Below are 24,292 nucleotides of genomic sequence, written 5' to 3'. Positions count from 1 at the left end.
TTATATTGTCCAACTTTAACATAGAATTTCTCAGGAACCAGGAAGCGTGCGTAGGATTTTCCACAAGGCACTCTATTTTGTTGAGAGTAACCTTAAGCGGTCACCCACAGGGAATGGCGACTGTTCTAAAAAAAGAAAGATATGTGTGACATGCATTTACGAGATTGCATCACAGTTTGAATTTGGTGACATAACGCCGCGTGAATGAAAGATTTATGTGACGTTACGCGATTGTGTGACAGTTTTGACGTCTGTCGTCTATCGTCTCCCGTCTCGCGTCTCGCGTCAATAATCTATGGTATATCGTCTATTGTCTATTGTCTCGTTTTTAGGACATGCCATGGTGAAGTGCTTGTTCAAAAAGATGAGATGAAACAATAGAGTACTTCTTTATTAGTTTTAACATACACAAATGACTCGAGTAAACATATTTGCACCGGAAACTACTGCGGTTTGCAACTACAGTCCGACCTCTATTAAGCGGCCACCTATTAAGCTGCCACCCTCCATTGTGCGGCCACTTTCTAAAGTCCCGCCTTATTTGTCAGTTAACTGCTGTATTTGATACCTCTTTTCAATGGCCACCTCTAATAAGCGGCCGTGGCCACCTTTTTGCCGTCGCAAGTGTACTATTTACATGGTTTTTTACCTCCATTAAGCGGCCAGCAAATTATCTTTCCAAGCGAAATGGGGACAGATGATATAAGGCGATAACTGATAACAACAAGAAAACAAGAACTGCAAGTTAACCTCCACCATAACAAGTCACAAGCCACATGCACGTGCAAACTTTTCACATCCGGCGCTATACAAACATAACAACAGCTAACAATAGATAGAGCTGAACCAATGTTTTGTTACAACCAAAATCTGTACAGGAAAACTTTATCACTACTGTACTGGAAATCTACAAAAATCCATGCTTCTCAAGTTTTGATTTTAACCATTGAATTGAAAACTCGTCCCCTGTGAAGCCGTCCTCGCATGGAATTTCTAAACCATAGCCGGCCCCTGTGTTTACTTGTTTGCCCTTCGCAACAGCTCTTTCTTTCTTTCTTGGCCTCTTGAGAAAGTTTGTAAGCTATAGGGCCATAAGCCCTACGTGCCCTCTGTTTTAGAGCTAGAACTATGCATGGGCTGGAAATGTACTTGATGTTTTGTTACAAAGAATTTTGGATTTATCTTCATATATGTTCACTTTTTAAAAGCATTTTGCTATATAGAGTCAATAAAATCATGTTTTATGCCATTCCTATCCAATTTAAATTGTACCTCTATTAAGCGGCCAACCCCTATCAAGCGTCCACTTTTCAAAGTCCCGAGGGTGGCCGCTTAATAGAGGTTAGACTGTAAAAAAATGTCAATTCTCTTGCACTAGGGAATTTAATCTCATTTTTCATAACCAGCTTATAACAATTGGACAAGAGAACATTAGGTAGCTATCTTGATTTTAGCGACTCGGAGAACAATTTTTGCAAATCGCATTATTGTTTTTAGCTCCAAGTCATAATAAGCCCCATCTCACTCTTCGGTTGATCGAGATCTATAACGTCGTACTACAGACTTTGTTTGGAACAAAATTTATTTCCTCTGGTAAATATTTTGAGTTTATCAACGATAGCAAGTAGTGTAAGGAGTATTTCCCTAAAATTAGACCGAATAACCATGGTTATGTTAAAGACGATGATTGCAAGAGTTTACTTGGAGTTCCTTTTTTTCCTTTCTTTTTTTTTTTTTTTCCACCCTGTCATGTCAAAAAACAGTTTATTTCTTCGTATTCGACTTGTGCTGTTCTTCAATTTCTTTCCACTGTTCGTTAGGTAGATCTGTTGAAAAAGTTTAGTGAAATTATTAGTCAATGTTGACCAGAGTCAGATTATTTCCATGGTATTTTATTTAGCAAAGTAATGTATATTTTCAACTGGAATCGGAAAGACAAAAACAAACAAATAATTAAATTTTTGAAAGAAAAATTTGCAGTTGCTTAAAGAGGATTAATTACTTTTTCAGGCAAGGGGAACAATGGGATTTCGCATTTTTCGGGAACAAAAATGATTACGATCGACTGCAATGAAAAAAAAAAAACGGTTAAGAGGCAATCTGTTCAAGGAAACTTTTCCAGTAGTTAAAAGAAGAATTAACTACTTTTTCAGGCTGGGCGAACCATGTGATGGCAGAGGATATTTTGAACTGGCCTCCTTTTCCTATGGCCGCATAAAGCATTTCATGTTGCATCTCTAAGATTCATGAGTCATTAAACAAGGTAAGGAAAGTTTATTTGCAGTGTGACTTTTTGGGAAATTTCCGTCTCCGGCGGCTCGATCATATTTGGTCCAATATGACCTATTCTCAAGCAACCAGTGACTTTATCTAGGACTGGAAATCACATTATTAACTCTCTTGGCTATAATCTGCTGCTTTTTTCTTTAATTTCAGTTAGTTCAACAAATGTGTGGTCAAAATTTTTAATATAATATTTCATTTTCTTATCTTTCTGTTAGGTATTCTGGTTACATTATAAGGAGAAATGACTGATGAGCCATTCATGGGGCGAAATTTTGAAATACATAAAAACGGTTGAAGCGAGAGCCGTTAAAAACTTAGACAATAATATATATGAGGTTTATTAGCAGGTACAAGCCTAGAAAAGTGGGGATGCGTTTTTACCGTGCAGAACTTTAAAGATAATCCCATATCCATGGACTTGCTTCTTTTCGAGAACTGTCAGGTCCAGTATGGTTGATCCCTCACTATATGGTAGGGAGACAACACCTGAGAGGAAAACAGTCATCTGAGGTGATTGGCTCCTTGATCTGGATTATTTTCTCCTCTGTTGTCAATGCTGTTTCAAACTGTCAAAAGAGACAAAATGTAGACGTTAGAAAAGACTGATTTATAATTAAGAGGAAATACACTTTAGATGCGTATCTATTGGTATTTGCTGATTTCCTTTTAAGTCTATTCAACATAGTACAACTCAGTTACAGCGAAAATGAACCACGTGTGGGGGTGTATATGGTGTTAATAAACTTGACATATCAAGATCTTCAACTTTATTAGATTAATAATTTGGATATATCAACAAAGTTGAAATGGTAAATTGGCCACCGTAACGATTACAAAAGCTGACGTTTCGAGCGTTAGCTCTTCGTCGGAGCGAATAGAGGAATTGTGGGTTGTGTGTGCTTTTAAAGCAGCAAATGGAGCTACGTTATTGGTGGGAACATGGCAACGAGAAAAACATGAATAAATTAGTGAAACGGAAAAGCGTTCGTTGATCCCTGTGGGATTTAGACTGCCGGTTTGAAAGATGAGCTTTTGTTCAAGAGTTTTACGGCTCTCCGTGCTACCTAAGTGTAAGGAAAGACCGCAGATTGCCATATGTTGCTTAGAATGATTAGGTAAATTAAAATGTCTAGCGACTAGTTTCGATGTGTCCTTGTCATTCCTTTCCACGTCTCGAAGGTGTTCTCGGAATCGGTCACCTATTCTTCTGCCTGTTTTGCCGATGTATATCTTTTTGCAATAAGTGCAAGTTATGCAATAGTTTACATTGGCGGAGGTGCACGTGAAGTGATCGGTGATCCGAATGGATCGTTTAGATCCCGATATTTTATCAGTGTTGTGAATGAAAGGACATGTTTTGCGTCGTGCACGAGCGCATTTAAAAGTGCCTGGTTGGTCATTAGTCTGAACAGAACTTCTGACCAAAAAATTGCCTATGTTTTTGTCGCGTTTGAATGAAATGAGCGGAGGCTGCGAAAAGATAGTGCTTGTCTCTGGATCGTTTTGAAGTAATTGAAAGTTTTTAAGAATGATGGATTTAACTGAGTGGTTGTGAGGGTGAAACGTGAGAGTGAATGGAATGCGGTCGGAATCTTCCTTATGCGACGTTTGTAGTGCTGAATGTCGATCAATAAGTTGGGCGCGGTGGTAACCCGTTTGAACGACAGAAACAGGGTAACCACGTTTATCGAAAAACTGGCACATTGACTCTGATTTGTGGTGGAAATAAGAGTTATCACAACATAAACGACGAAGTCTTAGAAACTGAGAAAAAGGAATGGAATTCGACCAGGACCTCAGAAGCACCGAGGCATTATTAAATTAGAAGCATTATTAAATCATAAGCATTATTAAATTAATGCAACCAAGGGGAAATAGAGAGAAACAGATGAAACCACACTAGGATTCAAGCAAACATAAAGAAAATTATTTCAATGAACAGGATGGACAAGACTAACCAACTAACACGTATGTTTTATTTCGACATGCATATCTTACCCAGGAGAGATACTTTTCGACGAGTGCCTTACGCTGTTTTCTACTCTTGCAGGGTAAAAGGACATCCTGGAGTATTTCAAGTGTCCAAATTCTGGAAGTCTTCTTTTGTGAAATAATCTGCGTAGGGGGAATAAAATTTTAAAAAAAATGATAATAGTAAGAGCGTCGCTTTTACCGCATAGAATTCTGGAGGAAAATATTTTTATCAAAGGGAAAAAAAGAGGGAAAGGAAAAGAGTTTTATGGACCTGAAGCTGGTTACTTTTTAATTCAGACACAAGAGCTGCATTATTGGAGATATTGACTTAAAGAACGAGAAGCATGAGGTTAGAATTCTAAATAAGCTCCCTTTTTTTCCACTTGTTTTAAAAGTCTTGAAGAAACTGTGGTTCTAACCAATCAAATCAGCCTCGTCCGTTTGCCCATAGAGATCCACGAATGAATGGTCACCCTTATCTTCCTCTTCATCAGAGTCCACCTGATTGTAATCTTCTTTTAACTCGTCCTTGACTACAATTTTTTTGATAAACTCTCCTTCGCGGATCTCCAGTCGATTAGTTTCTCTGTCAAATTCGACGTGACAGCACTTGAAGAGAAACGGTGCTTCTGAGGTCCTGGTCGCCAGCCCTGGAGGACGATAGGTCTCGTCTAATTGCGTTAGTTGATTTTGAGGCAAAATAAACTTTATAAGTGGACACAGATGTTCAATTTCAGCCAGTTCAACTTGCCGTTCAGTCTAAAATAAAGCGAGTAGAATCACAATTACCATAAGTTATCGATGTTAATTAAAAAATTTGTAACCAACAAAGAGGAACCATACCAGTCAACTTTACAGCCTGAGAATATATAAACAAATACCTGATGAGATGAAGTTAAAGAGTAAATGAATGGATGAAACAAGAGAAATAAATTCATGATTTGATAAATATATCCACGTAATCCAGGTTGACTATGAGTTTGAGAGATTTCGGTCAACAGTTCACTGGCGTCCCAGGTTGATTCGACGACGTTTTGCTCACTTGTTACAAGACAAATATTGATTCTATTGGCAGAACTTAATCGACTTCTAATCGACTGAGAGTACTTTAAAAAGTTAGATCGTCTCACTACAAAACGAAATCAGTTCCATACAAGTTGATTCAAGACAAATTGAAATCGATTCTAAAGATCTGAGAAAGATACTCAATTATGGCAAATGATGCCTAACTATACTGAAAGGTGGTTATTAACAATGAATTCTGCTTTATGACAATCAATAGATGCCTTTACACGTATGTTTAAGGTGCAGGAATTCATTTGTCGGTACTTTAAAGAAAACAAAACTTAAAAAAGACGAACGACTACAATTCGGAACGTGGAGACCCTCGTAACGAACATATTCTGTAAAAAAAAACTAGATCTACACCTGCATGCAAAGCCTGGTCCTGAAATTAATGTTCACAATGGTGGAAGGCGATCGCTGTCTCCACTGGATCATCCCTGTGATTTGTTTACTTCAGCAATGAATGAGCCTTTTTAGGGTCTAATTTTGCACTTTAATCAATTGAAAGTGTGTTTATTTGGCATATGCTTCTACAGAACCCGTCATAAGTCTTGATAGGATGAAATTTCAATTACGACATGCGTTTAAGTTAATACCTTCACCAATCTTCTCCCTTTCAGTTCAAATTTCTCGCTGTAAATCACGGAGGTTATGAGAAGCAATACATGCTTGTCAAAATTCTTCAACTTGCTAGGGTCAAGGTTAGTCTCTCCCAGTATTTTGCGGAGGTCTACATCTTCAATATAGCGCTGGCGAAGTTTTCTAAGTTTCAGATCTCCCTGTCCATCGCCTAACTCAATGGTTCCTTCCAAGCATCCCTCGACACCTTCATGGAACTCTTCAGCTCTCGATAAAGAGAAAAAAAAAGGAATGCAAAAACAGGATTTAGACTCATTTTGAAGACAGGAGCACCAACTGCTCAAGGAAACGGAGACGGTTTTGAGAGTTTTTTCTTATTTTCATTAGATACATTGTAGTTCTTTTTTTTTCACTTTAAGTCGACTTTAATCAGGCATTAATACATGCAAAGACTAGCAAAAACTAACGATAAAAACCGACGTTTCGGTGTCATCATGACGCCGTTGTCAAGGAGAAATAAAAAATGAAGTTTGTGGCAAGGTGTAACACTAAATTAGCATAAATATGTTACGAGCTAATTAAACAAATACTTTTGCGCGAATTGAATCGCTTTGCACGTTCAGAGTGCTAAAACGTTTCAGTAGGTCTTTCGGGACTTCGCTGTGCCGTTCGTGGTAGTGTTTATGTATTGAAGATGCCTTTCGTTTATGTCCATCCACGCGTGTGTGTAAGTGTCCGCGTGTATAGCCCACATAACCCGCATCACACAGGTCACATTGAAATTGATAAACGACGCGTTGTTGGTTGACAATCTGTGGCTTGATTTCTCGTACTTTAAGATCTTTGCCAACTTTGCGGCTAACAAATACTGGCTGGACAGTTGTCTGCACCTTCATGCTAAGATTCTTGAGCTCTTTCTTAACATAATTTGCTGATTCCTGATCTTTGAAAGGTATGACCACACGAACAATGGTCACACGAACGTTTTAGCATTCTGAAAAAGTGTAGTAACAAGTTCGATTGTTTTTGCTTTTCATCAGAGACTTAAAACCCACTCTGAACGTGCAAAGCGATTCAATTCGCGCAAAAGTATTTGTTTAATTAGCTCGTAACATATTTATGCTAATTTAGTGTTACACCTTGCCATAAACTTCATTTTTTATTTCTCCTTGACAATGGCGTCATGATGACACCGAAACGTCGGTTTTTATCGTTAGTTTTTGCTAGTCTTTGCATTTCTAAATCTTTATTGATATTAATACATGCAGCCCAAATAATGTTTTTCTTTCATATTACACTGTTAAAGGAATTGATGATAGAAATGACCATTCAGTTCATTAAAGTGCCCCTAACCCCTCATTTTCTAAATTTATTTTCCAAAAGAATTCTTAATTTAGTGAAGATTAAAAAACCGAATAGACTTATCCATTACATCCTCGCGGATCTATGAAGGTTTACAGTTACGGTGCATCTGGGACCTAGTGTGCATATGACGTCGGCGGGGGAATCCAATTTCTCAGCATTCGAGACGATCGTGCGATCAGCTACGTTTCATCTGACATTTCTGAACCTAAAGCTGCTTATCTTGAACCTCAGACACCGATTTCATTTCAAATCATCAAAACAATAGCAGGAGACCACATGGATTCCAATTACTCGATCGAGTCAGAGGACTCTGGTGTCTGTTCTCCCCCAAAGCATTACATTTAGGTTGAAGTTGGCGATTTGGAAGTTACGACGCCGATTTTTCATCAGTGTGATCAGAAACAGAAGAACTTTCCATACGGCTTAGAAGAGAATTAGGAGTTAGGGGCACTTTAATTTGAACCGAGATTCATACCTGGCCGCCATGACAAGCTTGTCCTTGTCGATTTCTTGTTTCAATACAAATACCTCTTCTTTTATCTTAGATTCGAAAGATTCGCCAAAGGCGTTCATTTCTTCTACACGTTTGACATATTTTCCTAGTTCTGCAAGGATTACCATTTCAAGTTTTGTATAGGGTCGCTTCCATACTGACCGATGTTTTTTTACAGCTAATGTCCCAGGCTGTATTTTCGCCGTTTCGCCGTGAAGCACTGGAAACGTTTTTTCGCTAAAAGTTTGCTTAGAAAACTTCCGTAGAGCGTCTGCTATCATCTAGAAAAAAAAATTGACAACAATTTCACAAAGTGTTAGCCTTCTTTACACAAAGCAGTATTTCATTATACAGATGATTATGGACTGAAAGCATTTTCTATAGGTCTAGAAGCAATCACTATCGGCAAAGTCGTTTGCATTAGACTAAACTACAGCAAACAGCTCTGAACAACTTTAACGGTGTGACAAAATAAATACAACACAACAAAGCAGCGTTTTTTCAATCAGTGAGGAACTCTCTTTCTGAAAAAAAATGGGATTTAAGACTCTTTCGCCTCAAGAACTCTGCTATTTCCAAGCAGAAGCAACCAGCTAACTTTTATTTCCATTTTTCTCGAGCGATCGAAGGCAAAAAATACCTTCAAGGATAAACGTGTTGACGGGCGCTTCCACGCTCGACAAAGCACTTTCCAACATCTGAATGTTTCGATTGAGAGGATGGAAATGAAATAAATAAAGCTATGTTTTGTTAGAAGAATCGGTGTTCAAGCAGACTTTAAAAAACGTGAATAAACTATCACGAGATATAGGGTTCAAGACTCACAAAAATAACTGCAATTTGCGCCTTCACTGTAACCGAAACAAACACAAGACATTTGCAATAACTACTTCTAGCCTTAATCTTCGAAAAAGAGCTGGATCATATCTAAAACGTGCTCCAAACTAGTGTGCTAATGCTTTCTGGATAATGTGAAACTTGATTATTCGTACTTTTAGTAATAAATATGCGAAAAGTATTTGCATAGGAAAGCATTTTTCTTCTTTCAATTTTGTTTCTAAGGATAATGCACAATGGCTTTTCATCGAGGTAAAGACTTCCTTTGAAAACTGAAACATCCCTTCCCTTTTCAGCTGTTTTTCTCCGCATGTAATAATCACTCGGTGATTCGTCTAGAAATATTCTCAGAGTTTCATCATCTCAGCGTCGGTGTACAATAAATTATCATCTCAAGATTCTAATGGCCAACCAACTTAACTTTCTATCGAATGCAGGTGTGCAAACATCTAGAATCTTGATAAGAGCATGAGTTTGTTGTGAAACGTTTGCAACAGTCTGCTTCTATTCTAGATATTCGTGCGTCATGACTTTTACCACCGCAAAACTAACTGGAGAATCCTGATATTGAACAATAAATAAGAGTAAAAACATGGGAACGATCACCGGTACAGCCCAAGGGTGATCGAAGCTATTTCTTAAGTTAAAGAACTATGTTGTCAATTTGAATCTTTTTTAACCGTAGATTAAAAGTTAAGCTCAGAGTTGAGCCATACCCTTGGTCATCTGTCGATTCTTAGCAACACATCCTAAGAGCTATGATAAATCGCTGCACGGAGTAATCACAACAAGGGACCTTTCTTTAGAATACAGTGAGGCGCTGATAATCAGTGAGACTTCATCTCAAATTCCTATTAAATCGCAAACCAAAAGTGCTAATATGTGTGTATTTTAAGAAACGGGGTTATCTTTGAGAATTTGGAGACTATTTTACTGAGTCTCCGCTTGTTTCTCAAATTTATAAGTTCATATGGTCAGGTCGCTGCTTATGTTCCCTTAGTTTCAACTGTAGACGTAGTTGGAGATGGATGGGTTAACAACAATAAAGTGTAAAAACACAGCTTATCATACCTTAGAATCGAAGGTCACAGGAATTGTGAAAATTTACTTGGCAGAGATCTAAAGTTAAGTTAGATCAGCTCGGTCCAATGCAGATTTTACCTTGCGAAACAGCCAACCGTAGATAAATGCAAACAGAATAAAAAAAACTAGGGCAAATAACTTTCTTTCAGTTTCTATGAATTACGTCTGTTGCTAGTTTGGGCCGATTACATAGTTAGAATCACGCTATTCACGGTGGAATAACGAAATAACATTTTTGTTGACTAAGACGTCATTTTCATGCTGGATATGACATGTGCGCTTATCTTTATTAATATCCCATGACATTCCCGCCCGTCTGACGTGAGTGCACCAAGGTTCGAAACCAAATCCTATGTTTCGGTATTTTACTCAGATGTTTTCATTACCTAAACAAATTTTTCTCCGGCATCTGGAAAATGCGCGAGCAGATTATTTCTTTTAAGATTTTTTCTTTTATGACTTTAGGGTTATTTCTGTCATTATTAAGATTCTTCCGTTCGAAATTAAGATAACTTTCATAGTGTATATTGGAGGATTATTATAAGGGAAAACCTTTTGTTTTGAAATTCTCGTCGCTTTAGAAGGAAAACAGATGTTGACAAAGTATATTTTTTTTCCGAGAGAGGTTGCTGCATTTTCCAGTTAAAAATCTACACCTGATAATTAGTTTTGCATTGAATGCTACTTCAAAGGTGCACGCTTCGACGTCAAATAAATATTTCATTAAAATTCTCATCATACGAAGGTGTGTTTTTCCTCCAGAAACACTCTTCATGTTGTAGCCACTATCACTGAGAACACGAGAATAAGATGCTGGTTCATAACTGTCAGCCTCCTTCCCCTCCCCCCCCCCCCGCCTCCGGCTTGCGCAAACTTGCAACGTTTTCGTAACAGTTGAAAGGTTAAGCACACTCATGCACTTACCCCCACACACACACACAGCCATACTTCCAGGTCTTGCTCAGTTGCTGCTTAAATTTCTTCTTCGTCCTCCACTAGCAGAAGATCTCAACATCCCCCGTTACCCCTACTTTGTTTTCCTGATTGCACCGGCTAGGTAATGAAATTACAAAAGCCAATCTGTGAGGCATTTGGCGCTACCACCCACTGAAATCATGATAAGTGCATTCCCCTCCAGCTTTGATCATTGCCACTCATCCGAATCTGTCATAGGAAAAGATTGGACTCCGAAAATGTCAATACGTCACGCATGTCTCTCTATCACAGTGAGATGTAAATCAATTCGAGAAGGAATAGGCAAATAGTCTACCGGTACTAAAAACTATGAGTGATATTTTCTTCATGGTTTCTCTCGTATTCATTGCAAATTGTGTGAGCTACTTTCATTATGCTTATTTCATATCACTATTTCGACTGGTTATTTAACTGAACCAGCTATTCAGAAATGCTACTTTAACCTGCATTTAGAGCCTTCTCAAGTTCTTTTGGCTTCAATGCCTATCGAATGAACACTAATCTTGTGGTCGATGTGGTGTGCTAGCTGGCTTCTCCCTTTTTAGATCGATTATTCAAGGGGAAGACTAGACTAAGAACGGCACCTGCCCACTACAAGATGTGAGGGTTGGGAAAAAAAGTTCGTAATTCAACCAAATAACGATTGTATGAGTTGATCAACCAGAAATTCAGCGAAGTGACAATGCAGGGCCGAGGATAACGCGGAGAACATGACGCCCGGCGAGGTCTATATTTTAATGCCGGAATGGTTCGTCTTTCAGGAATGTGGAGGTTTTATCTATCTTGTAGCGAAAACAGAATGGTTTGTGAGTCTATGAAAGATAGCATAAATACGTGAAAATACTCTTTTATTAAGTTGAAATAACAATATTTTTTACTCCTGAGAATAAATCCGATAGAATTGATGAAGTAAAGGTTAAAGATTTATAATTAAAAACATAATCACCTTATCAGATCTCAATCTCTAACTTACTAGCACCTGATACATTCCTACATTCACTTGTGTAAAATTTACCTAGCATTAATATTTGGTTCTTTTGGTTTTATCAACTTAGTTTATATTGTAAATGGCCACCATAAAGAGTCTTTAAGCTGATGCTTTGAGTGTTAGCCCTTCGACTGAAGAAGGGCATACACTCAAAACTCGGTGGTGAACTTATCATCACAGTTTCTTCAGAAACTCACCCCCTTTATTCATCAACATTTGGCCAATTTCTTTTAAAGTAAGATGATCCTGAGTGCCTGGGCTGCAAAGTTAGGGTTTTAACAATTTAGGGGATTCAAGGGAACGATTTTCAGATTTAGTAATCTAAACAAGTTTGTCCTCGACTATTGTTAGTCATGTAGTGATTTCCAGATAATGTCCTGCAAATTTCATTGCAAAATTTTCCTGTGGAACCTGTGAGTGAAAAGCAATTCTTTTAGACCAAGCTCCACAGACTAAATGAGATACGTTTTACTCGTGAGCAATTATCTTAGTTAACTTTGAAGAATATCCGATTATTATATCATACCACATTTCCTCCTTAGAAGTGTTCAAACCTATAGATGTCTTCCTGTAAAAGTTGATTTGAGTTTAGACCGTTTGCCAGTAATACAGAGGAAAATACAAACTGTTTTGTTCGCAAAGTCCCCCTGAAAAGTTGTCAACGGTGAACTGTTTACAAACGTGATGTTCCGCGCGCTTCAGAATAGCTGCTAGGGGGATTACATGCAAAGTTACCTCCATTTGGCTTGAACATATGTCAATAATACACTCTTTTCGGCACGAAAATGAATAGAAAATACCTTTCATTTGGTGCAAAAATGTGTTCGAAATTTGTTCGCGAACATCAATCGACCAGAGGGCGAAACACGAGGAAAACAGCGAGCTTAGAAGATCGAAGCCATAGTTCGGATCGACTCACCCATCCACAAACCTATTCACTTTCCTCAATGTGGATATAAAACTGAATATCTGCGGGTGAAAACGTCTAAAGCTTTTGATGATTAGCAATTCATTTAACCTTATTCAGCATTTCATTCAAAACCGAAAGTTATCACAACGGAAATTCAGAACGCAGCAAAGGAAAAGATCACAAGCAGTTAGTGAGTACTCAATACAAATGCAAGGAAACTACCCAGACGTGAAAAAGCGCGACTGACCAGGTCGTTAGTGGTTTTAATTTTAAATCTGAGTTACGCGAGTTTTCTGCTCCAATCACAAAGCGAAGTAGAACAAAACCAAAGCAAGCCCGGATCAGTTACTTTCGACATTAAATTGAGAACTGCTCTTCAAGAGTTTATTCCACAGTTCGATTGGCCAGCCTGAAGGTTCTGGTCTTAAATCCTCGCCACTCTCAACCATACTCGCTGTTTTCTAGTTTATTTTTAAATATCTGGTGCCTGTTTATATAAGCAAACTACTCTCTATTCTATTTAAAGTTGATCTCCTTTAAACTTAATGAGTTAAAACATTGTAAATTATCTCCTTTTACAAGCTTGTGATTCCGTGTGAACGCAACATTTCTTAATTTTAATTTAATCATGATATAAGGTTCGCGCCATCTTTCTCAATTGCTTCCCACTCTTCGTCAGATAAATCTGTGGAAAAAGTTTGTGTACATGATCATTTTTGAAAACCCTACATTTGTTGATTACATGGCGCACCGTGCTTGTCAAGTAACAAGCGCAGTGAATTATGGTGTCCACTTCCGCTCAATAAAGGCATCCTTTAAAGACAGACTCTTTTCACCGTAAACATGGGAGAAATTTCTGGAGACATGATTGAGCATCTGTATAATACAGGGCACGATGATTTTGCATTATTGCTGATGATTCATATACAACTGTTATCTTACCGGAAAGATTCCTGAAGACGACAGCATATCCATGAATGTCATCTTTAGTGAGGGCGCTGAGATCCAACGTACTCGATCCCACAGAGCAGGAAAGGTAGGCAGTAATTCTGAGAAACTCACAGTCAGCTGATGTTATTGGACTCTCAACCAAAATTCTCGTCTCGTCTGTTTTCAACGCTTTTTCGAACTATTGACAAAAAGTCAAAATGTTAGCAAAGATGAGGCCGTTTGTTACAAGGGTACAGGTATAACGCTAACGCCAAAGTAAATATCTATCCGATTGATTACGCTCATCAGTTGGATAGCAATTTATCCGTTGGATAGTGTTATCCGCTCTTTGAACAACTGGGCCCAGATCAATAATCAACTTAGGAGAGTGACCGAAAGAACAACTAGCTTTTGAGCGACTTAATGTATAAAAGCTCATTTAGAGCATCGTCTTAACAAAACCAACAACAGAAAACCATGATGCCTACTCGGTAGTCTGCTATGTAGCTACAACATAATGCAGTCTATGTGATGATGCCAGCATCGATCGGGTACCAAAGAGCAGTTACCAATGATCGATAAACAGACGAAAGCAGCCAGCTAAGCTGGTTTGCAGACAGAGAATTCTAGGCATCAGAAACGCGGAAAAAAAAGAATCATACGCATAGTGCAAACAAACAGACCGACATAAGGACAAACCATTTCATAGGATCCCACATTCAGTGTGATGGGTATTCGTAAGGCAATTCAGTACATTGAACTGAATATCTAATATCAACTTACCCAGGACAGATACTTCTGTACAAGCGCCTTACACTCTCCTCTATTCTTTGTTGGTAGAAGGACTTTGGTGAGAATGGGGTCAAGTATCTTGAGATCATCTGGAATAAGGGCAGCATCTGGTTGAAGAAAAAACAATTCATGAAATTCGGTTACACTCCACCGTGCTCTGCTAGGATTATCTCGCTCAATGATAAAAATGATGGTAGAAAGAAAGCGGAGACCTATAGTTTCTCAGACGGGTACGATTTATGGGTAATTTGGTTTTATCAACTAAGTTGATAATGTAAACTGGCCACAGTAAAGAGTTTCAAAGCTGACCTTTCCAGCGTTAGCCCTTCGCCAGAGCAATATTGGTGGGAACATGGTTACGAGAAAAACAAGAATAACTTGCACTTATTTCAAAAAATATATATATGGGTGAAACAGGAAGACGACTAAGTGATCGATTTCAAGAATATCTCGAAACGTCAGCTTTGAAAGCCTTGACGGTGATTAATTTACATCATCAGATCAGTTGATGATGTCAATTGGTCATAACCCCCTTTATTCATTTGAGCAGCAATTATAGTTCCGAATCTTCCAATGAAGCAGTGGGGGTACGGAAACTTAACTTATTTTTTTCGGAAAAATGCATTATTCCTTAGCATCATAGATCAAGCCGTTTTGCAAAGAGAGGCCTTTTGGCGAAAAAAAAAAAAGAAAGAAAACAGTTGGACTGAGTAAGGGCTCACTTTCGTCTGAGTACAAAAATGCTTTTCTAATATACATGTCCATGGTACTTCGCTAAATAATTAACCTCAAATCTCGCTCTCGATTTCGAACTCGCCTAATAGTCATAAGGTCCCTGATCTACTTGTAAAAAGGGCAGAGGTCCTTGTGTCAACCACACTTACCAGGCAGGTCAGTCTCATCTGAATATGTTTCTACGTAGGTGCTATCATAATACGGATCCTCTTCGGCAGGATTGCCGCCAAACACGTCCCTGTTAACTGTTTTACTAACATACTCTCCCTTCCGGATTTCCAATTTTTTGTCATCCTTTAGGTAATTAACATGGCAACACTTGAAGAGGATCGGCGCAGTGGAGTTTCTGGATGCCACCTCTGGAGGAGAACACGAACTGCTGTAGCGAGCATGCCATTTTTCAGGTTGAAAAAAATGTTTGAAGAAGGGATTCACTTTTGACGGTACTTTGCCACTGAATTCTGCCTCGGTCTGAAATAAGATCAATACAAATGTAGTTTTCAATGAGTTGACAAATTTGCTAAACACTCCGTTGGAAATTCAGTAGCTGGGGTGTGAAGAAAGGGGACATTTCTTCAAAACTGATACCTCTCGATACTATACCTCTTGCTTTCTCTCTCCTTCAAGTTGAAATTGCTCGCTTGAAATCACGGACGTTATCAGAAACAGCTCATCCCCCTTAAAGCCTTTCATTTTGTTGTCATCTAAAGGAGTATTTGCAAGTATTCCACGGAGATCTGGATCGTCAATGTATTTTTGGCTGAGTTTACCCAGTTTTAGAACTCCTTCATCACCGCTGATCTTGATAGTTCCCTCCAGATATCCTGAGACACCTATGCTGTACTCCTTAGCACTGACGGGATAAACAAAAAGCAAGATCGTGAACTAGTAGATACTTCAATATTCAATCAGTAATCAACATCTGCCTTTGGAGGTTATACCGTGCGAATGTTCGGGAACGCTTAGCTTTATTTGTATGCTTTTCAATTATTTCGAACAAACACCAACAAATGACTAAGTAGCTATATCGGAGGAACGAAGAGAAAAACAAGTGTTAGGCTCACAAAATGTCTCAATGGAGAAATGACTTTTACGGCTAACGGTTTAAATCTTGGCGTTTTTGCGTCTAACGGCCGATAAATTTTTGGGCCGCTTTACGGCAAACGGGTAACTCCATTGAGACACTCAAACTGGTACGGATTAAAATTGACTTTTGAGTTATGACCTTTAAACTTCTTTATCAAGGAAATACCTGTTACCCATATCAATGGTCGGTTTGGACTGAAACATTTCCTCTTTGACTTGAGATTTCAAGAAATCACGGAAAATCGTAGCTTCTTCGTCACCTTGAACATATTTCGCCATTTCTGCAAGGACTATGATTTCATATTTTCCTCGTGGTCGTTTCCATATTGACCGAGGCCTTCTCACAGCAAGCGCCAGTGGCTGTATTTTCTCAGATTCTCCATGAAGAATGGGATAGTATCTATGGCTAAAGTTCTCCTGAGCAAATTTGCGAAGTCCTTCTTCTAACATCTGGAAACAAATCAAATGAAATCATGTCTCACTTGCGAGTTCTCTTTCTACGAACCGTCTCTTCTTACTTGTCTAGTATTATAATTATATTACTGCATCAGCAACAAACAGACTAGTCTTACGAATGACAAAGTCCTATATACCTCGACATTAGTTAAGTTTTCTGTGCAGAGTTATCCTTCAAAAAGAAAAGAGCGAAATTTATTTCTTTTGTTTCTTGTTTCGGGCGCCGAATCTCTAAAAACCCAGAGTCATTACATTATTAATAGATTTGCAACTTGAAGGTATAGAAAACAAAAGATCGTCATCTCCTACTCCACTTCCAGGTGACGAATCAGCTGCCAGATTTGCCAACGACCATAAACTTGTCAGAGGCCAAATTTTCTAAAATGACATAAAAGTGGAGAAACCATCACAATAACTGCGTTACTATCTGAGACTGAGAGTGCTATTAAAAGTTTTCATAGCATTATTGTTCCGTTTTTGCGAATAGTGTATTTTATGTGATATATTAACTCTACGAAAGCAAATTTAGATAATTACCAATGAGGTACCAATTAATGTTGGTGGTCAATAATGCAGCGCATGCGCTTTAGAAGTAAATGATGTTTATGTAGTCAGAGTCTTATTACATCCGTCGAAACCAAAATGTATTGCCTCTTTTTATCGTTTTATGTAGTTTAGACATGTTTACGCGTAGCGGAGGCATTCCAGAAATATCCCAGGTGCACTGCAACGCCGGTGCTGATATTCATACCTCCGTAACAGGGACCGTAGGGCAGTCAGGGCGGCAACGCTAAGGAAGACATCGATGAAAAAAATTCATTTCTACTTTTGATTAAAATTTCAAAAATGGCTGCATGTGTTTACCGTCCCTTATGGCGCCACACCCGGCAACTTCAGCATGACGTATATAAGCAGTGTTGAATTCCAAATGGAAATTATGACAAGTAGTCATTGCATTGTTGTTTTTCAAAGGACATATAGGAAATGTATAAATTTTTAAAACGCACGTGCTGGCTATTGTTTATTAGATCTTTTGCTTTGCCAATTCGTCGTTGCCGTCGTGGTTTGCTTGAGTTCTCTGATAACATAATCCCGGCAACGAAAAAAACATCCGTATTGCTCATTCCTCATTTTGATGATCTACCATCTGGATAAATGCAAATACATCTTAATCTCCATTTACTTTAAGCACATACCAAGAACGGCACGTTGTATTGAATTAAATTGAAATCAAAACACAACTTTATCATTTTCATCCTGTAGCTTCGTAGCTCAGTTGGTAGTGGCGCACCACTGGTGTCTAGGGGGCACGGGTTTGAATTAATCGAACCCCTTCCAAAAAAATGAAGACAAACACAAAATAAAATAAAAGGTTAACAGCTTCACTGAAGGGAAAAAGACTACTTTGGTATTTCAGGAACGAAAGGAAAGTTTTGCCAAGAGTCAGCGTAAATGGAGTCCTTGTGGTCACAATTCCAGCGCGCTTACCAGAATTTCAGCGCCGTTAGATTCCTCGCTACTTCCCTACTTTTGTAAGCACTAAAGCTATGACTTCACTAGATCAACCAAGAACTTTAACACATCAGTTTCGTTGTTGAAAATATTGCGCATGATATAATAAATGGAAATTATAAAAATTTCACGTAAGAAAAATAGTTGCATGGCTAAATCAATGTTTAATAAAAAATGGAAAAAGGAGGAAAAACGACCTACCGTTTGGAACAAAATAACAGTGTTGAATGTAGTTTTGATAACAATTACACCAACTCAGGTTATGAAGCGTTGATTCATTCTTAAATGGGCTCCCGATTCGCGTATGTATTTTCGATAAGCTGTTTTGATCTTGCAGTATGATTAATTTCGGTTTCTTCGATGACGTTTGGTATGACAGGCCTCCCGATCGTAGTATTTGAAGGGCATTTTTCTTATTTTCTTTCTGGTTATGCTGACATTGTTTGGCTTTGTTTTGTTTTGTTTTGTTTTGTTTTTTTTTATTCGAGATCTAACATATTTGACGTTGGGGAATTCATCAACTTTTCCGTCTGATCAAGGCTCTCTTTTGAGAGGTTTTTGATAGAGAATCGATTTTCTCCCAACCAATTGAGGCAACTCCGCTTTTTCGGTGCGAGCGGGTAACTTCATTCGTACACGGACTCAAAATACTTTCAAGCTTAGCGACTGCGACTTCTCGAGCAAGACAACACTTGTAAGGGTGTGGGAGTCCGGTGCGTGGTGTTTTGCATAGAAGCCGCTGAAGTGTTCTAGGTTCAATAAACTTGTGACACCTGCGAAAACTAGTCGCATGTATTGATATGAATTATATTCGCTGGAACAATGATCTTTGTCTTTTCTTTCAAATCAAACGATCAATCTAGGTCGGTATTTTTCTCCAGATTTCAGTCATTTTGAGGTTGAAGTTCTTCACACAACTATCCGCACAAGAGATCTTTCCAGAATAAGGATTAGTTCGCTTTTAGTAAATTTATCAGCCTTTTCGTCAAAAAACTGAATTCGAAGTTACCAGCCTTTCGCTTAGTTTTCGAGCATGAGGTGTCTGGAAAGAAAAAGTCGACGAACTGAAGTCACATGCAAATCCTCTGGAACGAAGGGGAAAGGTGGGAGGGGTGGGTGTTTTAACTTCAACTGCTTATATATAGGATGAGTATCTTGGAGAGGAACCCACCTGGAAGGGGGAGAACTTATTTACTTACGGAACTGCTCAGTGGAAAGGTTTTTATTTCTAATAGAGCTCATTTCAATGGAGTGTCCTAAAGCCAGAACCAAAGTTATCACAGCAGCCAATCAGAGAAGGAGACAAAATCCTAAGGAGCTAATCAGGACTCAGAGCTGATAATAGTGATTGAACCGATGGCATTTGGTAATACATTTGGAGTAATCATTAAGTAAAGAGAAAAAAACATTCAGTTGAACTTTAAATGTGAGTCTAAGTAAAGCGAATAGCTGGCTTAAACTTAATGAAATGCAACCTAAAACTAAGTACTTACTTATTGGTACTGCGAAAAAACTTTATCACAGTGAAATAACTACTTTGGAGCTTTTCTTAGACAACGTAAGACTTGAGGAATCAGCTGGAGAAAAAATTCAGTTCTCGGTGTTGTGATTGATCCCTATCTTTCCTAGGACCTACACATTGATTATCTTATAAAAAATTTGAACTCTAGGATATTTCTCCTCAAGAGGGCAAAAGTGTATTTAGCTATTAAATATAGAAAAATGTTATATAATGCTCTCATTAAGCCAATTCTTGGATACTGTTGTACTGTTTGGGGCAATTGTTCGGTTGAAAACCTTTAAAGGTTGTTACAAGTACAAAAACGATGCGAGAGATTAATTTTGGACGCCACCATCAACGATAGTTCCGTTGAACTTTTTAATAAATTAGGCTGTTTACCTATTGATGACATTGTACGCGTTAGAAAACTTTGTATGCTACATAAAGTTAGCCAAGGTCATTGTCCTGAATATTTTAGTTCATATTTTAAATATGTCAGATCTACACATGGTTATTGTACTAAATCTGCTATCTGCAATGACGTTCTAACACCATCTTGTAAAAGAAAATCGGGGCTTAGAACTTTCCACTCAAGTGTATATAGGCTATGGAATAAACTAAGTAACTCTTTTAGAAACATAACTTCCCACTCAAATTTTAAGATAGCGTTATTGAAAAATTTTATTAAAGAAAATACCTCGATAGAGCATTTTAAGATCAGTAGGACGTTTTAAGTACAATTTTTAGTATTATGAATTTTTTATTAGGTATTTTTATATTTAGTACGATTTTTTGGGGGCCATTATGTAAACTACCGGGTAACCGGTAATAATGTATTTTACCCTCGGTAAATAAAGTGTTTGTTTGTTTGTTTGTTGAAAATCAGTGTTAGGTTTATATCATAATTTGCCAATCATTGAAGAAACTGGCCGGCTCTTAAATCATCGCCACCTTTAACCATGTTCGTTCTTTTCCGGTTTATTCATAATTACCTGGCGTGTTTATACTACCAAGCTACTTTCTTAATCTGTTTAAAGCTTATCCTTAACTGAATAATATTTTGCGAAGTAACTCATTAAAGGACCTTCCGATTTAATGTAAAACCAACATTGCTCAATTTCAAGTTAGTCATGGGCTAAGGTTTGCGCCATCCTTCTCAATTCATTCCCACTTTTCATCAGATAAACCTGTGGGAAAAAAAAAGCATACTTGATTATTTTTAAGAAACCTGCATTTGTGATTATGTGGTTGTTACACTATGCTGTACATTGATAGTAACGTTTTAAGCAACGAGCGCAGTTAATACGGGTGCCTGCGTCTGCTGAGTAGAGGTGTCCCGTAAATATGGGAGAAATGTTTGGAGTCTCATAATAACGGGCATGGTGAGATTGCATTCATGCTTGTGGTTCAAATAAAATTGTTTTCTTACTCAGAAGGTTCCTGAAGACAACAGCATAACCATGAATTAATGTCGTCTTTGGTCAGAGCCCCCAGATCCAAAAGGCTGTTCGGTTCCTCCTCATACGAAATATTGGCAATTCTGAAAAGCTCCCTGTCACCTGGAGTTATTGTCTCTGGAACCACAAATCTGCTTTGGCCTTTTGTTAACGCTTTTACAAAGTAATGACTAAAAAGTCTCAATGTTAACAAAAATCAGACTAACAGTCAACCTAAAAGTGTAAATAACATAGTAACTCGAAACTTTTGATCGACTTGATATATACACGAACCATATACAGCGAATCGACTTTCCAGAGCGATTGCCAGTAAACCATGAATTCAACCTTATTCGATAACGAACAATTATGTGGCTACAACATATGTGGTCGATATGGAAATGCAAGCATCGATCAGGAATCAAAGAGCAGTTACCAAAGATTGATAGATAGACGCAAGCAGCGAGCCAGGCTGGTTGGCAGACAGAGAATTCAAGGTATCAGAAACGCAGAAAAATAGAATCACAGGCAAAATGTAGACAGATTACAGACAGAGAGGCAGTAAGACACAGGACAGACGATCCATTTCAAAGGATCCTTCTTTAATTTAACGGCTATTCGCAAAGCTATTCGGTGTAATGACATCTAGTGCTAAAGTTAACTTACCCAGCACAGATACTTCCGAACTAGAACCTTACGTTGTTCTCTATTCTTTGTTGGTAGAAGCACTTTGAAAAGTATAGGGTCAAGCTTCTCGTAATCTTCTGCACTAAGAGGATCTGTTTGAGGAAAAATAGCATCCCTGAAATTTGATAATACTCTACCATGCTATGTTAGGTTTTTTCGCTGAATAAGAAAAAAAAGGATGACAGCGAAGACCTTAAGTTTCTCAGACGAGTACGACTCATAGCTCGAAATCTTCCCGTAAAACAGTGAAACAGGGGCGGAGAGGCACGCAAACTTGCCTAATATTTTACAGGTAAATGAAACATTCTTTAAGACATAGAGCGAAACCTTTGGCAAAGAAAAGGATACAGAGACGTTAGCAGTTCAACATTTCACTTTGGTAAGACCCGAATTTTGTCCGATGACAGTTGAGCAAAGTCTGTAGCTCTCAGAGTACAAAGATACTTCACGGAGAATATATACTTACCTTACGACTTAAACTCAAATCTCGTTCTTGTTGTCGAACTCGTACGTCAGAACGTCCCTGATCTACTTGTAAGAATTATAGAAGTCTGCGTATCAAACACACCTACCTGGATGGTCAGTCTCGTCTGGGCATATTTCTACATAGGTGCTATCATAATCCGGGTCCTTTTCCCCAGGATTGCCGCCAAACACGTCAATGGTAACTGTTTTACCAACAAATTCTCCTTTCCAGATTTCCACTCTGTTTTCTTCCTTCAGGTAAATAACACGGCAACACTTGAAGAGAATCGGCGCAGTGGTGTATCTGGATGCCACCCCTGGAGGACAAAATGAGCTGCAGTACCGAGAATGCACTTTTCAGGTTGAAAAAAATGTTTGAAGAAGGGACTCACTTTTGGCGGCTCTTCACTATTGACTTTAAGCTCGACCTGCAATAAAATGTCTCTTTCGATGAGTTAGGTTATCACTCCGTCCTTAAATCAGTAATTTGGCATGTAGGGTAAAGGAGATCAATTCTTAAAAATTAAATAGTAACTCTATCGAATAAAAACTCTCATAAACCTCTCAGTCACCATGAGGAACCGACCACTGTCTGTACTCGGTCCAATAAATATTGAGGCTCCGGTATTTATTTGGGAGTAGAGAAATTTGCTTTGTAACGAAATATTTTTCTATTAGATATATCAAAAAAGTTGAAGTGGTAAATTGGCCACCGTAACGATTACAAAAGCTGACGTTTCGAGCGTTAGCCCTTCGCCCTTTCGCTCCGACGAAGGGCTAACAATCGAAACTTCAGCTTTTGTAATCGTTACGGTGGCCAATTTACCACTTCAACTTTGTTGATATAACCAAATTATTTCGTTACTTCCACCGACGCAGCCCCAAACAGTTTCTTTCGAAACTATCAGCCTTTATTCATTTGTATTTTTCTTTTAGCCTGCTTCCTGCCTTGTCCAATCTAGAAAATTTACAAACGGGGACGGAGGTGCTGGGGCGGGAATTTCCAGTGCGACAAATTTCCGTCTGAGATTGAGTCAAGGGAAAAATATTTGATACAATGAATATATGAAGTTCATATATTTTGAACTGCGGTATTAAATACGTATGATGCACGATCCTTCGCAGTAGCGAAAATCAGACCTGAAAAAAAAAAAAAAAAAAAAAAAAAAAAGAAAGAAAATTGAGTTTGTTAGCTCAATTGATAGAGCGCTGCACTAGTATCGCAGAGGTCAGTGGTTCGAATCCCGTACAGGCCTGATTTTTTTCAGGTCTGATTTTCGCTATTGCATAAATAGCGCTATCTACTGCGAAGGATCGTGCATCATACGGAAAAATATTTGTTGCAATACCATGCATGGTTTGCTCGAACATAGATTGACTTCATTTTCGAAGTAAAATAATATATAATGAAAAGGTTACAATCCTTTTTTTAGCGTCCCTTTTTCTTATCAAATATTGATACATACCTCTTGCTTTTTCTCTCCTTCCAGTTGAAATTTCTCGCTTGAAATCACGGACGTTATCAGAAGCAATTCATCCCCTTTAATGCCTTTCATTTTGTTGTAATCTAAAGAAGTATTTGCAAGTATCCCACGGAGATCTGGAGCGTCAATTTATTTCTGGCTTAGTCTACCTAATTTTAGTACTTCTTGATCGCCACTGAACCTGATGGTTGCCCCCGGATATCCTAAAACAGTTAAACTGTACTCCTCAGCCCTACTGGAATCAGCGGAAAAGTCAGATTCAATCTACAATAAACATCGTCCTCTGAACGTTTGACCAGAATACCAATGTCGGAGAGTATAGTGCTTTATAGCAAGTTTTTCAAGTATTTCGAAACAACACCAACGAAAAAAACTTAAAACCAGCCGAGAAACTTAGAGCCGGGTAAGTTTCTAACATGGTATGGATTTTAGTAATTACCTTCGAACTTCTTTATCAATGAATTATTACCTGTTATCAATGGTCGGTTTGAACTGAAACATTTCCTCTTTGACATGATTAATTTCGGTTTCTTCAATGTTGTACCACATGAGGTATGGGCTGGGCATGTGTTGGGGAGGAGAGTCCACCAGGGAGGGGATGGGGAGGGGAATTTATTCACAAGGAAGAAGGGACAAGGAAGAACTCATTGGTT

General features: G+C 38.3%; 1 protein-coding gene and 2 pseudogenes across 6 annotated transcripts; all 3 read right to left on the bottom strand.

Annotated features, from left to right (window-relative positions):
• Nucleotides 1–370: 370 nt before the first annotated feature.
• LOC148741365 (uncharacterized) lies at nucleotides 371–9,823 on the bottom strand (annotated as a pseudogene). The gene is made up of 8 exons (XR_015990789.1): nucleotides 9,671–9,823; nucleotides 7,717–8,043; nucleotides 7,258–7,267; nucleotides 5,922–6,277; nucleotides 4,680–5,019; nucleotides 4,285–4,401; nucleotides 2,668–2,815; nucleotides 371–1,826 (listed from the first exon to the last, which is right to left on the bottom strand). The product of XR_015990789.1 is annotated as an uncharacterized LOC148741365 (transcript).
• A 1,665-nt stretch (nucleotides 9,824–11,488) lies between these two features.
• Nucleotides 11,489–18,422, bottom strand: LOC148741364 (uncharacterized). Of its 4 annotated transcripts, XM_088739969.1 has the most exons (8): nucleotides 18,268–18,414; nucleotides 16,864–16,932; nucleotides 16,265–16,548; nucleotides 15,616–15,865; nucleotides 15,162–15,483; nucleotides 14,269–14,384; nucleotides 13,498–13,684; nucleotides 11,489–13,240 (listed from the first exon to the last, which is right to left on the bottom strand). In XM_088739969.1, the coding sequence occupies exons 3-8, from the start codon at nucleotides 16,546–16,548 to the stop codon at nucleotides 13,182–13,184; spliced, it is 1,218 nt and encodes a 405-aa protein (XP_088596095.1). In that variant the 5' UTR covers nucleotides 16,864–16,932; nucleotides 18,268–18,414; the 3' UTR covers nucleotides 11,489–13,181. The 4 variants fall into 4 exon arrangements, with proteins under 4 accessions (XP_088596095.1, XP_088596084.1, XP_088596089.1 ...); XM_088739958.1 differs by lacking the exon at nucleotides 16,864–16,932 and having other exon boundaries at nucleotides 18,268–18,422; XM_088739963.1 differs by lacking the exon at nucleotides 18,268–18,414 and having other exon boundaries at nucleotides 16,864–17,886.
• Nucleotides 18,423–19,560: 1,138 nt separating this feature from the next.
• LOC148741363 (uncharacterized) lies at nucleotides 19,561–24,206 on the bottom strand (annotated as a pseudogene). Its single transcript, XR_015990778.1, has 6 exons — nucleotides 24,109–24,206; nucleotides 23,622–23,874; nucleotides 22,263–22,583; nucleotides 21,677–21,782; nucleotides 20,997–21,194; nucleotides 19,561–20,754 (listed from the first exon to the last, which is right to left on the bottom strand). The product of XR_015990778.1 is annotated as an uncharacterized LOC148741363 (transcript).
• Nucleotides 24,207–24,292: the final 86 nt, after the last annotated feature.

This window comes from Stylophora pistillata, chromosome 1, assembly GCF_964205215.1.
Source record: "Stylophora pistillata chromosome 1, jaStyPist1.2, whole genome shotgun sequence".
Classification (NCBI taxonomy): Eukaryota; Metazoa; Cnidaria; class Anthozoa; order Scleractinia; family Pocilloporidae; genus Stylophora; species Stylophora pistillata.
This window is presented reverse-complemented; position numbering and strand designations above follow the sequence as displayed.